At 40.0% G+C, this 14017-nt stretch overlaps 1 protein-coding gene across 2 annotated transcripts in view; it reads right to left on the bottom strand.

Moving 5' to 3' along the window:
- MMUT (methylmalonyl-CoA mutase) overlaps window positions 1–14017 on the bottom strand; it is a 28810-nt gene extending 14793 nt beyond the window's left edge. Inside the window, exons 1-7 of one of the 2 annotated variants that reach the window (XM_063317147.1) lie at window positions 13930–14017; window positions 12478–12900; window positions 11245–11612; window positions 10979–11136; window positions 9120–9291; window positions 6965–7213; window positions 5888–5999 (exon numbers count right to left, since the gene is read on the bottom strand). In XM_063317147.1, coding sequence (XP_063173217.1) covers window positions 5888–5999; window positions 6965–7213; window positions 9120–9291; window positions 10979–11136; window positions 11245–11612; window positions 12478–12856 — 1438 coding nt within the window. In that variant the 5' untranslated portion in view covers window positions 12857–12900; window positions 13930–14017. The remainder of the gene's footprint in view (window positions 1–5887; window positions 6000–6964; window positions 7214–9119; window positions 9292–10978; window positions 11137–11244; window positions 11613–12477; window positions 12901–13929) is intronic. The other variant, XM_063317157.1, reaches the window with a different exon arrangement.

Here is a 14017-nt window from a genome sequence, read left to right as displayed (position 1 = left end):
GACTCGGTGCTTGCACAGGGGACCTTTAACCTTTTTCATGTAGTAAGCAAACATATATATACAACATTAGCTAGAGCTAAAGGATTGTCATATAGAAATCCTGTTTATGCAAACACCACATTATTTAGTCCACTTAGCCAGCCCTGAGGGAAGCAGACGACTGTAATGGGCAATATGGCTCATTTTTTATACCAGGGGTGGATTATATACCTTGGACCAAGCTAGTGCCATATTTAACCATTGCATATAAAAATAATAGACATTTGACATGGCTTCCAGTAGTTACTTTCCTAATAGCTATTTTTATTTTGCTAGTATTGATGTATATTCTGTATATTAAAGTTAAATTTGGAATTCATAAAAAAAAAATATGAAGGGAAACTAAAGTGGAATGTAGTGGCAGTGTGGAAGACCATTGTATTTCACGGAGTTTAGGTGACATATTTTGATTTCCCCTTCATATTAAAAAAATTCTAAAAGTTTAGAGCTCATTCTGAGTTGTTTAACCTGCTTGTTTTTCACTCTTGCCTGAAAAGCGGGGAAGGGATCTTCACACAGGTGTGGGAAGACCTCAAGATTGTTTAGAGTAGCACTGGCTTCCTAGATAGTTCAGGCTTTTGTTATGAGCAGGGGCACCATCTAGTCAAGGTCACTCCCTGCAGTCTCAGCACCACAGAAATGAGATCACAAGGTTTTAGTGTCAGACTTTGATAAAAACCTCAAGATTGCCTCTTGGGTTTGGAGCTTGGCCACAGGCCTAGCCCTAGATGCAAAATTGGCTTGGGGTCTCTCAGCTGTGGTTTACTGAGGCTCCCAACAGCTGAAGTGAGATTTGTTATCATCTGGCTTGGTAAATTTTCTTGTGTTTGTTTAATTTGCCTACTACAGTTAAACAATAAAGCTTAAAGCCTCCTTACTTACTGGTGTGATCATTGTCTCTGGATCTAAAAGAACCAACTGTCTGGATACCTGATCACTGCCTGGATCTGTTGGTTCTCTGCCATTTGTTTTTCACTGTTTGAAGTGTGTGTGTGTGTGTGTGTGTGTGTGTGTATTCCCCCCCCTTTTTTTTTCTTTCTCTCCTTCTCTCTTTTGTTGGTCTCACCCAAGATTCAAAGCCCCCTCCTCCAGATTACACAAGATTTCCTCTCCATATTGCTTGAAGGACAAGAGGAGAAGGACAAAGGGGGGGATACAGTACACCCATCACCCAGCAACCTTCAGATTTGCACCAAGCTTTCACTGAGTGCCTCTACATGTGCGGAGTGCAAACTTTATAGATTGAGAGTGCCTTATCCTTGCATTTTGGGGACTAAAATCATTAACTTGCTATCTATGGAACTGAGTGCTCCTGATATTAGAAAGAACACTTCAGGGAACTGAATGGGCGGCAATTTCACAACTGATGGAAATAGCATGTATCTAGAAGGGAAAAGTTAAGTTGCAGGGGTCTCTGCTTGTGGCAGTGATAAGAGAAAGTGGAAGTGCTGGAGGGGAAAAAAAACAAACAAAAGAGGGACGCCAAGGAAGGAAGTTGAAAGTGCGAAAGCATGGGGGAGGGGGGGAGAGAAAGAAATCCCCATTGATGGCAATGAATGCAAGTGGCTCAGAAAAAGAGGGGCGAAAAACAATTCTTGCTTCCCCCTCTGAGCCCCTGGTTACAATGGCATTGGGGAGAAAGTCTTTTAATTCTTTGGTTTCAATACTTTGTGCCAATGCCAAAAATGGAAAAACCTAGCAGAGCAAAGAATGCAGTTCCAGTTAAAGTAGAATGTAAAGATTAAACCTGGAGAAAGGGGAACACAGTACCCTCTCCAGCCAGAAGCAAAAAAGATTGCAATCATTGAGTAAGGCTTCAGGAATGTGGACTGTTAAAGGCAGTTAATGAGATTTAAAGGATACTTTTTTCCTTTTTGCACTCCACTCTGAAAGCCATGAGATTTTTGTCTTTAACTAGGAGAATCCAAACACTTATAGCCCTACTACCTCAGGGCTCAAATGGAATGGTGATTTAATAGATTGATTTGTTGCTATGTGCTAATGATGCCTGAGCATGTACAAAGTGCACCATTTCCTTATTGATTTCCTTTTGACAAGCTATAGCTCAGATTACGAAAGACTGTTACTGGTCTGAGCTTTAAATTTTTTCAAGGACTAAGAGTTGCTACCTGAATAACAATAATAAAAAAAGCTATTTGCAGGGTAACACCAATTAAAAGATGCCTCAGTTTTGTTATCTTTATATGGCTACCCAGAGAAAAGACTCAGAACATTCTTGTCAGCCCCATCCCAGACTTGGAGAAGCCATTTTAACTGTATCTGCATAAGAAAGGGGGATGTACCAAGTTGTCTTCTTGCTAAAGTAGGTGAGGAAAAGATTTTGGGTCAGCCCTTAGCAGATTTTTGTGCTGCACTCAGTGATAACCAAAAAGACAGCCACTGGATGACACCAAGTTGGACTGCATTTTATCTTACTGATGGCTGCAGCACCATGATTCAGTGAAGCAGTAAAGCAGGCACCTCAGCCCAGAGAGTGGAAGGGTAGACCATTCATCTTTCACAATAGTGGCAATAAAGCCAACACTTTACTGTGATGGAACTAGTTTCATCACAGAGGGGAGAGAAGAATGCAAAGCAAGCAATGCAAACACTCTGTCACTGAACCTTCTGAGTGGCAGAACTAGTAGCTTTACACAGAGCCCAAATCTATGCAGGGACAGGATCACCAAATATATACATACAGATTCCAGATATGCTTAGGGAATGGCTCAAGATTATGGTCAGCTGTGGAAAAACCTACATGCAGAGCATCAGGACATAGTTGGCAACCACAGTCTGTTTAGCCCACTCTAAGGGAAAAGGAATGATTTTTTTTAATGATTTTTTAAACAAGCAATGCATGGAAGTGGAAGAAGAGAATAGAATAGGAAGGACAAGAGACCTCTTCCAGAAAATTAGAAACATCAGAGGTAAATTCCAGGCAAAGATGGGCATGATCAAAAACCAAGATGGCAAGGACCTAACAGAAGAAGAAGAGATCAAGAAAAGGTGGCAAGAATATACAGAAGACCTGTATAGGAAGGATAACAATATCGGGGATAGCTTTGACGGTGTGGTCAGTGAGCTAGAGCCAGACATCCTGAAGAGTGAGGTTGAATGGGCCTTAAGACGCATTGCTAACAACAAGGCAGTAGGAGACGACGGCATCCCAGCTAAACTGTTCAAAATCTTGCAAGATGATGCTGTCAAGGTAATGCATGCTATATGCCAGCAAATTTGGAAAACACAAGAATGGCCATCAGACTGGAAAAAATCAACTTATATCCCCATACCAAAAAAGGGAAACACTAAAGAATGTTCAAACTATCGAACAGTGGCACTCATTTCACATGCCAGTAAGGTAATGCTCAAGATCCTGCAAGGGAGACTTCAGCAATTCATGGAGCGAGAATTGCCAGATGTACAAGCTGGGTTTAGAAAAGGCAGAGGAACTAGGGACCAAATTACCAATATCTGCTGGATAATGGAAAAAGCCAGGGAGTTTCAGAAAAACATCTATTTCTGTTTTATTGACTATTCTAAAGCCTTTGACTGTGTGGACCATAACAAATTGTGGCAAGTTCTTAGTGGTATGGGGATACCAAGTCATCTTGTCTGCCTCCTGAAGAATCTGTATAACGACCAAGTAGCAACAGTAAGAACAGACCACGGAACAACGGACTGGTTTAAGACTGGGAAAGGAGTACGGCAGGGCTGTATCCTCTCACCCTACCTATTCAACTTGTACGCAGAACACATCATACGACATGCTGGGCTTGAGGAATCCAAGGCTGGAGTTAAAATCGCTGGAAGAAACATAACAATCTCAGATATGCAGATGATATCACTTTGATGGCTGAAAGCAAAGAGGAACTGAGGAGCCTTATGATGAAGGTGAAAGAAGAAAGTGCAAAAGCTGGCTTGCAGCTAAACCTCAAAAAAACCAAGACTATGGCAACCAGCTTGATTGATAACTGGCAAATAGAGGGAGAAAATGTAGAAGCAGTGAAAGACTTTGTATTTCTAGGTGCGAAGATTACTGCAGATGCTGACTGCAGTCAGGAAATCAGAAGATGCTTAATCCTTGGGAGAAGAGCAATGACAAATCTCGATAAAATAGTTAAGAGCAGAGACATCACACTGACAACAAAGGTCCGCGTAGTTAAAGCAATGGTGTTCCCAGTAGTAACATATGGCTGCGAGAGCTGGACCATAAGGAAGGCTGAGCGAAGGAAGATCGATGCTTTTGAACTGTGGTGTTGGAGGAAAATTCTGAGAGTGCCTTGGACTGCAAGAAGATCAAACCAGTCCATCCTCCAGGAAATAAAGCCAGACTGCTCACTTGAGGGAATGATATTAAAGGCAAAACTGAAGTACTTTGGCCACATAATGAGAAGACAGGACACCATGGAGAAGATGCTGATGCTAGGGAGAGTGGAGGGCAAAAGGAAGAGGGGCCGACCAAGGGCAAGGTGGATGGATGATATTCTAGAGGTGATGGACTCGTCCCTGGGGGAGCTGGGGGTGTTGACGACCGACAGGAAGCTCTGGCGTGGGCTGCTCCATGAAGTTACGAAGAGTCGGAAGTGACTAAACGAATAAACCACCAAGGGAAAAGGACTGAGGCTACTTCTCTCCTGACTGCCCTAGGAACAGAGCTCAAATATCACTGTGCATATAGGCTGCACGCATCTTCCTTGGCAGGGAGGATCGTGGGAACACCAAAAAATTGCTTGGCTAAACTAGTAGAAGTAAGTGGTTGGGGATGGGTAGAGGTACTCCCCATGGCACTTCTGGCTATCAGAAGCTCACCTTTAATATCTGGTTTCCTTGTTAAAAGCTGATGCAAAAGTACTGACTGTGCCCCTGGCATGGAAACTGCAGATGAGTCTACCCTTGATCATCAATCTTGCACAATCTGGTTTTATAAAAGGTTGCCAGCGGTTATACTGGATATACATGTAGAAAAAATAGAAATCAGCTGTAATGGTTTTGTTGAATGCAGAAAATGTCTCTGATATGGTGAAATAGAAATTGCTGAAACAAGTTTTGCTTAAATATGGAGCCCCTCTGTTTTTTTATAAATTGGATCAATATGCGGTACTCCTTTTTTCTCCAATATGTATATTACATATGGAATTATCTCATCACTTTTTCTTTTACAGTCTAAAGGAACACTATTTTATATTGTTTTGTATACAGTATATAAAACAAATTTTACAAGTTATATCTTTAAAAAGTAATAGTATTCCTCAGGGTCTTTTTTAAATGCACATTTACGAGGTTAATATGTACCTATGGAACTAATTAATTGTAGACTTAAAATTCTCAGTTTATGGCTGGAAGGACCTATATGTTGCCTTTCCATTGGCCTTGCTAGGACTGGATGGGCAGAAAGCACTCTTTTGCCACATACACGCTCAAGCCCTCTAAAACTGTTCTGTAAAGCTGAAGTTCTTCAGTGATTTATCAAAAAGTCTGAAATTTTTTAAATCAAAATGACGGTCATATAGGGGACAGCAGTCTTTATATTCTACTATTTTAAAAGTTATGCAATATAGAAGGCTGCTCGAGAAACACAGACGCAGAGTCTCCTTGGTCATGCAAAATTAGCTGCAGAGTCTTCATGCCAAACAAAACAATGTCCCAATGCTCTTCTTTTCTTGGCAATGTTGCTAAAAAAGCTCAACTTTTTCATTTTTTTATTTCTCTTGGAAGAGAATTTAAAAAGTTATAGAAAGTTTGAATCAACTTATCATTCATGTGCATATATTATTTCAGTGAGATGAGAGGGGACTTTTTAAATGCTTACAAGATTTAAGTATTTAAATCATTGTGTTTTCCTTACCAGAATCAATCCTGGCTTGTCTTCGAGCAGCACACTCTTCAATGCGAAGTTTTGGAATCCCTTCAACTACAGCTCTGGCCATTCCACCCATCTCCTCAATCTCATCGATGAGCTAGCAAACAAGACATTGCAATTACTATTGATGACCACAAGGGTGCTGGCTGTCTAGTACAATAGTTACTTAGTACTTAGGCTCCCTTCTGCAGAAAAATTTTGGAAAAATCCAAAAAGGATTAAGTAAGAACCCACTTCATAAGCAAGTACTTAATATAAGAATACACTTCCCAATTCTTGAAAGGATTAATTAATGTCCCATGAAGTAATTTAAAACTAACTCAAACTGAAAATGAAAGACCTTAAAAACTCTTCTTCAAATGGTGCACAAGTAATTTATTTTCAATACACTTACGCCATATACATAGTTAATTTCTTTCTTTAGGCCTCAGCCCAAAAAAACCCCAGAGACAACATATAGCGCAGGGTTTCTCAACCTTGGCAACTTTAAGACGGGTGGACTTCAACTCCCAGAATTCCCTAGCCAGCACATGCTGGCTGGGGGTTTCTGGGAGTTGAAGTCCACCCGTCTTAAAGTTGCCAAGGTTGAGAAACACTGATATAGAGTATTATTTATTATGAAGTGTATGTTCTTAACTTAGACTTAATTGGTCTCTCTCTTAACCCCCAAACTTGTCTTTTATTTGGTGTGATTAAAGACACTGGACCTGAAGCTGGGAGATCATGAGTTCTAGTCCTGCCTTAGGCATGAAGCCAGCTGGAGTGACTCCAGGCCAGTTGCAGTCCTTCTCAGCCCTAGGAAGGGAACGGCAATCCATTTCTGAAAATGCTGCCAAGAAAACTGCATGGACTTGTTCGTAGCCATCTGCTGACTCATCAGTGAAAAGTAAAATGGCCAGCTAACCAGAAAAGATGGGGGGTTTTTTGTTTCATTGGGTAAATGGGAAGGCACATAGTTGTTAAAGAGGCAATATGTCAATACAAACAAGAGAGCTAGTATTTTTTCTGAACTCATATGAAAGATTACCAGCATCTTCTATTCTCCATACCAAACAAACTGACCTTTAAAGCAGCTTCATAAACATCATTGGTAAGAGATTCCATTAGAAATGAACCACCCCATGGATCAGCAACTTTGGGTATGCCAGATTCTTCCTGTATTATTATCTGTGTATTCCTTGCAATTCGTGCGCTTTTCACAGTCGGCAGTCCTAAAGCTTCATCAAATGAATTTGTATGCAAGGACTGGGTACCGCCAAACACAGCTGCCATTGCTTCGACTGTGGTGCGGATAATGTTATTGTAAGGATCCTATTATAAAAATCATAACTTTGTTTAAAAAAATAAAAGTGATGCAGAGCAATACAGCTTGTCTTTCTAGTACAGCAGTATACAGAGGAATGTTTATTGAATTAGACATCAGTTATGGCCTGGAAATGTCAACAAAATCAGAATTAAAAAATATACCAGCATCAACAGGATTACATCTGCAGGTTGAACCCTATCATAACCAGATGAAAGTCAGTTACTGACATTGGGCTGGGATGCTTCAAAACTGTCTCTGGCTCCCAATGATGGAATGGAGGGTGGAATGGAGCCAGAAGATCAAATTACTGACTTTAATGGTTAAATGCTCCCTTTAGTAATATATATGCACTAGAAAGGCAGAATATAAATGTTTGCATAAATAAATACGTGCAATCAACATGTACTCCTTATCTGACCAATGGACCAGATACATTATAAGGGAAACTATATTTTTTATAAGATGTCTTAGACTAGCTTTCCCCAACATGGAAGTCCTTCAGATGTGTCAGGATCTCTCCCAAGGATTCCAACCTAAGTGTTATATTCCCACTTGTTAAGGAAAGGCTGGCTTAGACTATATTTACTAAGTGCCAAATATTCAAAGGAAGCACTTTAAAAACTGCAGCATAAACAAAGCAAATCCCTTCTTGGACCATTTGTCATGATCGCAGTTGCGATGTTTGCAACATCGCAACGGCTCACATGACAAAGCGCAGAGGCTTGTCAATGACTGGAGAAGGACGGGCGATAAACAAGACAAAGAAGATAATAGGTTGGGAGATCTACAAGCTCTCATTGCCCGGTAATCGACCATTAACACCAGTATCAAGGAAATGATCAGGGCGAGGATCGGAAGGGCGCGTCCGGGCGCTTTCTAGGAATACCGAAGCCTAATCGCCCGGTAATGGACCATTACTCCGCAAAAGGATAAACAGGGCGATGCCCGGGGCGAATGGGGCTGGACGACCTCTCACCTATCAAGTCTTGATGGCCTGTCACTCCATAGAACTCGTGGGGCACACCTGAGGAGTGTGGGGGTGGAGCGCTCTTTGGCGCGAGACTATTTAATTCAACTTTTGGCGTGCTTCCCTCACTCTCAGCTTTCTACTGGTGTGCATTCTATTCTGAATAAAAGCCAGAACTTAAACTTGCTTTAGAATCTGAGTCTTTTATTTAGTTTTAGGCATTCCTCACACCATTAAAGACACCGCATCTTCTGGAAAGGTCAAGCAGATGCTTCAAAACTGTCTCTGGTTGTCTGTAAATGTGTTTGTACATAAACAGACAACACTTATGCTATGACTGACAGAGAAGCAATTGACAGCTTTCAAAGCAGTGAAGCAAGGCTTCCAAAGGCTGTGGTTGCTTTAATGTTTTAAGGAGAGATGCTTCACTCACACTAATGTGAAACATCCCTTTTGTATTCTCTGAACAGCCCTAACACTGCTGAGTGACCAAATTCTATCTTTCTCAATTTATAAAATTTTAATCAAATACGAAATATGTATTGCTATGTAGCACACCCACAAACACAGAGTATTAGGCTGCAGGAAATTTGGGCAAAGCTTTAGCAGCAATGACGGATGAAAAAATTATAATGCTTATAGAGGATAATGTCTTAACTTTCTTATTATTCCACCCACTATGCTGAGAAAAGAGAATTCCAGGAAACTAACTTCCTCACCCCCTTCCATCCCCAACAGACCCCAGAATCTTCCCCAAATACAACACTGGATGTTTTGGGGTATGAATTAGATGCCATCTCTATATAACTGGCATTGTAAGAAGACTCCAGACCTTAAGAGAGTTCTAGAGAAAAAGCATCTTCAGGAAAGCAACATGTTGAGTGGACACTATATTCACTTCTTTAAAATTTGCATGTCATCATAACTGATACTCTGACTTGTACCTGCTCAGTTAGTGACCATCCTGAAGTCTGACAATGAGCTCGAAGGAGAAGTGATTTGGTGTCCTTGGGCTGGAACATTTTCTCTATTAAGTGAGCCCAAAGCCGTCTCCCAGCTCTTAATTTAGCTATTTCCATATAGAAGTTCATGCCAATTCCCCAGAAGAAAGAGAGCCTGCAATAAAAGAACTTAGGTTCTTACCTAGAACAAGCAATAAATGATAGTGTAGAACCTATATTTCATATAAACAACATGGTTCAATTTAATTTTTTTAAAAGCATCCTTCTCATTTTCTCTAGGTTAGTAAAACACAGGTGATTTTACTAAAAGGTCACTGAATCATGGCCAATACACACTGCCTACAAACCAGGCTTTTTTTCTACGTAACCTATGAGACCAAGAAATACTAGGTTTTCAGAGCAATGAAGATTATGTGCGGCTCATTGTGAGAGCAGAGATCTGATGAATGTCTTAATTTAAACCAGCAGCATAATATTCCAAACTTTCTCACCTACAAATGTCACTAAGCCATGAAAAAGTCAACTAATCTTTTCAGCTAATAATCTGTTCAAAGAATGGCCAATTTGTTGAGCTTGTTTGCTTCAAGCACCACCAACAGCAGAACTAAGATCAGTTAAAGAATTTAATAATGATGTCCCATACCTATTCAACACACATAGCTCAAGTATTAGCATTAATAGTCATAATTTTCTTTATACAATTATTAGAGAGTAAATTACATGTAAAATGATATATTCATTGTTCAATAGAATGTACCCTGGAAGTATTAACAACCTACCTTTACTCAAGTAATACCACTTAAATCAGAAAGGGAATAGATTTTTCAACTGTGAATGCAGTTTTTAAACAGTACAGGATTGACAGCATCAGACAGTTTACTTTACACCCAGGCCAGGATAAAAACACAAGGGTAGCCCTGCTGGATCAGGCCACAAGCCTATATAATCCAATGTCTTCCTTCAAAGAAGTGAATGAGGAGGGAGGAAAAGACAACTCTCTATGTGTTCTATCCCATTAATTCATTTATTAATAATGTTTATAAGATTCATTATAATCATTAATAAATGCAGAATATAAAATGCGTATTAATCATCTTCCTAGTTAATAACTATTGAAATAATTTCTGTGAATTTGACCAATTCACTTTTAAAGATATCAAAGCTATGGAAACACTTCATCACATGGTGGTAAATTCTATTACTTAAACCATGCAGAGAATGAAGATTGTCCCCCTCTCTCTGGAAATACGAAGAAATGTTGAACTAACCCTAACCCTAACCTAAATATGTAGTAAATAATTGCTCTCTCGTGGATCTATGCATAATATAATTATACCTTAATGGTCTATTCACACACTGGGAATCCTAATAGGAAGTATTTCAGTAAGATGCCAGATTAAGAAAAAAATACAACTATAGCATTTTTTAAACAGAATAGATAATAGTACCTTCAAATGCAGTTATTTTATTTTAATCCAGATATTCTATAACTATAGATAAACAAGGAAGGAACTTGATGAATAAATACTGTTACAATATTCCGTTGTTCTAAATGGGCACAAATTGAGATGATAACTAGAGATAAATGGGAATGCGGCCATTAGAAGGAAACTTTACCTGAACCTTCAAGAATTGACTGAACTGTATTAATACTAAAAAAAACGTACAAAAACTCTCTTGAACAATCACTTACTTAATTAATCTAAAAGACAGAAAATCTCACAAGTGTAAGAGCAAGCCATTATATAATCATGAAATATAACAACTCAGTTTGCAATCTGTGCCCTGACCCTAAAGTTAGAGAAGGGTGCCCCTCCCCCACCATAGCTGAATTCATGTACCTTGGTGCAAATTCATCAATGGTGAGACCAGCTTTAAGTCCAGTTCTGCAGTACTCCAAGCCATCAGCTATAGTATAAGCTAACTCCAAAATGGCATCAGCTCCAGCCTCCTGCATGTGGTATCCACTGATGGAAATGGAATTAAATTTGGGCATGTGCTATAAGAAAAAATATGTACAAATTTGTTCTCTAATAAACTCTGATCCTTATACACAGCATAATGATAGCTAGTTGTGGTAATCAAAGCAAACAAAACCAAACAATACCTTCGATGTGTATTGGAAGATGTCAGCAATTATTCGCATTGATGGTTCTGGTGGGAAAATGTATGTATTTCGAACCATGAATTCCTTCAGTATATCATTTTGTATTGTCCCTGTCAGCTTGGTTTGAGGCACTCCTTGTTCTTCCCCAGTAACAATGAACGTGGCTAGGATAGGGATTACCGCCCCATTCATTGTCATTGAAACAGACATTTTCTCCAGGGGAATTCCATCAAAAAGAATCTTAGTATCTTCTACTGTGTCAATAGCAACTCCAGCCATTCCAACATCACCCCGAACTCGAGGATTGTCTGAGTCATAACCACGATGAGTTGCTAAATCAAATGCGACGGATAAACCCTGCTGACCAGCTTGAAAATGAAATTAATAATTTAGTAAAAATATAAAATTTAACATTCAACTAATCTTTCATCTTTGCTAGATGGAATTTAACTGAACATGGATATTAGTTGTTCAAAAGGAATATACACCAAAAGGAATGACATTAAAACTTAGTGAAGAATTCAGTGTTGCACAAGCAAGGGTCCAATTGCATGAGGCTTTCTTCCACCCTGAGGCCCCCAATTTTCTCCAAAGGATCCCCAATCCTCCAGTGCACATTCTGAGTAAGCACAGAGGGCTATATGGGGCAGCAGAAATATCTCCCTGCACTCCTGTTTGCTCTTGCAAGCAATTTTATTAACAAAAGAACTCTATTCTAAATATTTAAATAGATTTCATGTTACATATTTACAGCAGCTGCAACTTAAGCAATTCATTATTGAGAACTGAGAAAATATGCAACACTTCTCAGTCTTCCTAATGAAATAAAATGCATCCCTTCTGAGCAAGTACTTAGAAAATCTGAATGTTGTAGATGATCATCCTGACAAGGTGCTATTAATTCCCAAGCAACTTATTTCTAATACTGTATACTTATGATTACAACTGAAAGCCAGTTTGATTTAGTGGTTAAAGGCACTGGCTAGAAATTGGGAGACCATGAGTTCTAGTCCTGCCTAGGCACAAAGCCAGCTGGATGACTGTGGGCCAGTCACTTTCTCTCAGCCCTAGGAAGAAGGCAATGGAAAGCCACTTCCAAAAATGTGGTGAGGAAAACTGCAGGAATTCATCCAGAAGTCAAGACTGATTTGGAGGTACAAAAATATCTATTAAAAATATGATTATAACAACAGCATTGTCCTTAATGCCCAGTCCCTAACGAACACATCTCACCCTTGATGTTATCTTTGTAGAACTTGTTGCTTTCCTCCACAGTACTGAAGCCAGCATATTGGCGGATGGTCCAAGGCCTGTAGGTATACATGGTAGGATAAGGACCTCGAGTGAAGGGCTTTACTCCAGGTAATTCTTCAGGAAAGCCTGCTGTGTCACGTGTAGAATACAGTGGTTTGATGGTGATTCCTTCTGGAGTGTGCCATGTCAACTCTTCAGGGCTTTTGCCCTTTAGCTGCTTTTTAGCCATTGCAGCCCATTCAGGGTGGAGGAGCTGCTGATGCAGCAAACGCTGACTGTGTCCAAGGAGAGGGGCACCGGCTTCTTTCCTGCAACAGAAGGGCCAGTGATGCAGAAGTCCATTCTTGACCCGCAACATTTTCTACTGAAGTAGTTGTGAAGGTGTGCCCTGTGTTCCAAGAGCTGGATAAAATTAATAAGACAATTAGTTATTTTTAGAAAGCTCCAAGAGATAGATTTTCTTTTTATGTACTCCCACCTAAAACTAGACACATCCATTTTGTATAACAGGAAGAAAAAGGTTGTGATTTACAGACTTCTGAGGTTCTGATTTTAAAACGACTTTCAGACTTGTTTTGCACAGACTGTTTTCTCAAGGTGACAACTCACAGCCTGAACACTATTCAGTCATGGCACACTTACAAATAGTCTTAACAGATTGGGAGCACAAAGGGACCAGGAAGAACCAGGATCATAGCAAGAATTCAGAGCTGTTAATCAAGCAGCTTGATTTCTCTACCTATCAGAATATGGAAGGGCGAAGAAAATAAAACAGTGCCTGGATTCATTTCAAACTGTTCACCTTAACAGATGACCTCAGTAAAATTGCCATAGGAAAGAACAGGCTCTTAGAGTCACTGTGGTGAGAGCAATATATATTGAATTAGTAATAAAACAGCTATATAAGTTCATTATGCCCTTTTTAAAAAGTAGAATATGTAAATCTTGAGTATGAGCTACCTTGTATTTGAAAAGGTAAATGAGAAGTTCTGGCGCTTAAGAGACTTGCATTCATACTTTTCCGTCCCCGATAGGGAAAATATATAGGTCTGCATCCTTTGATTGTCTACTATTCTTTCCAAAGCATTGTATATATGCTCAAAGACACTTCCTTGCAAAAGAGGAAGGCGCTAAAAATGGTAGCTCCAAGATGATAACAGAACCGGCTAATTGATACGTCAAAGTGAACTAACACCACATCACAGGGTGTGTTCAGAAGACACACTGACCCACCGAAACTTAACTACAGTTTCTGGAATTAACCTAATATTCTCGGGTAGCGCGACACAATAAACGAATCACCAGGTGGGTTCACACAGCCTACAAAGCTCTAATTGGCCTAACAGGCTTGCGACTCCGTCGGTTAGATAAAGAAAAGGCCAACGCTCCCCAGCCACATCAATCAGCTCCTTGCGGCCGCCCGAATAATACCTGCTAAGCTACGCCACCGCCGGTCACTGGACAGGAAGAACTACTCTTTCGCGCAGGCGCCGTTGCGCTACACGCCGGCCCAGACACG

Source organism: Candoia aspera, chromosome 1, assembly GCF_035149785.1.
Source record: "Candoia aspera isolate rCanAsp1 chromosome 1, rCanAsp1.hap2, whole genome shotgun sequence".
NCBI lineage: Eukaryota > Metazoa > Chordata > Lepidosauria > Squamata > Boidae > Candoia > Candoia aspera.
Note: the sequence above shows the minus strand (reverse complement) of the source record. Positions and strands in the feature narration are given on the sequence as shown.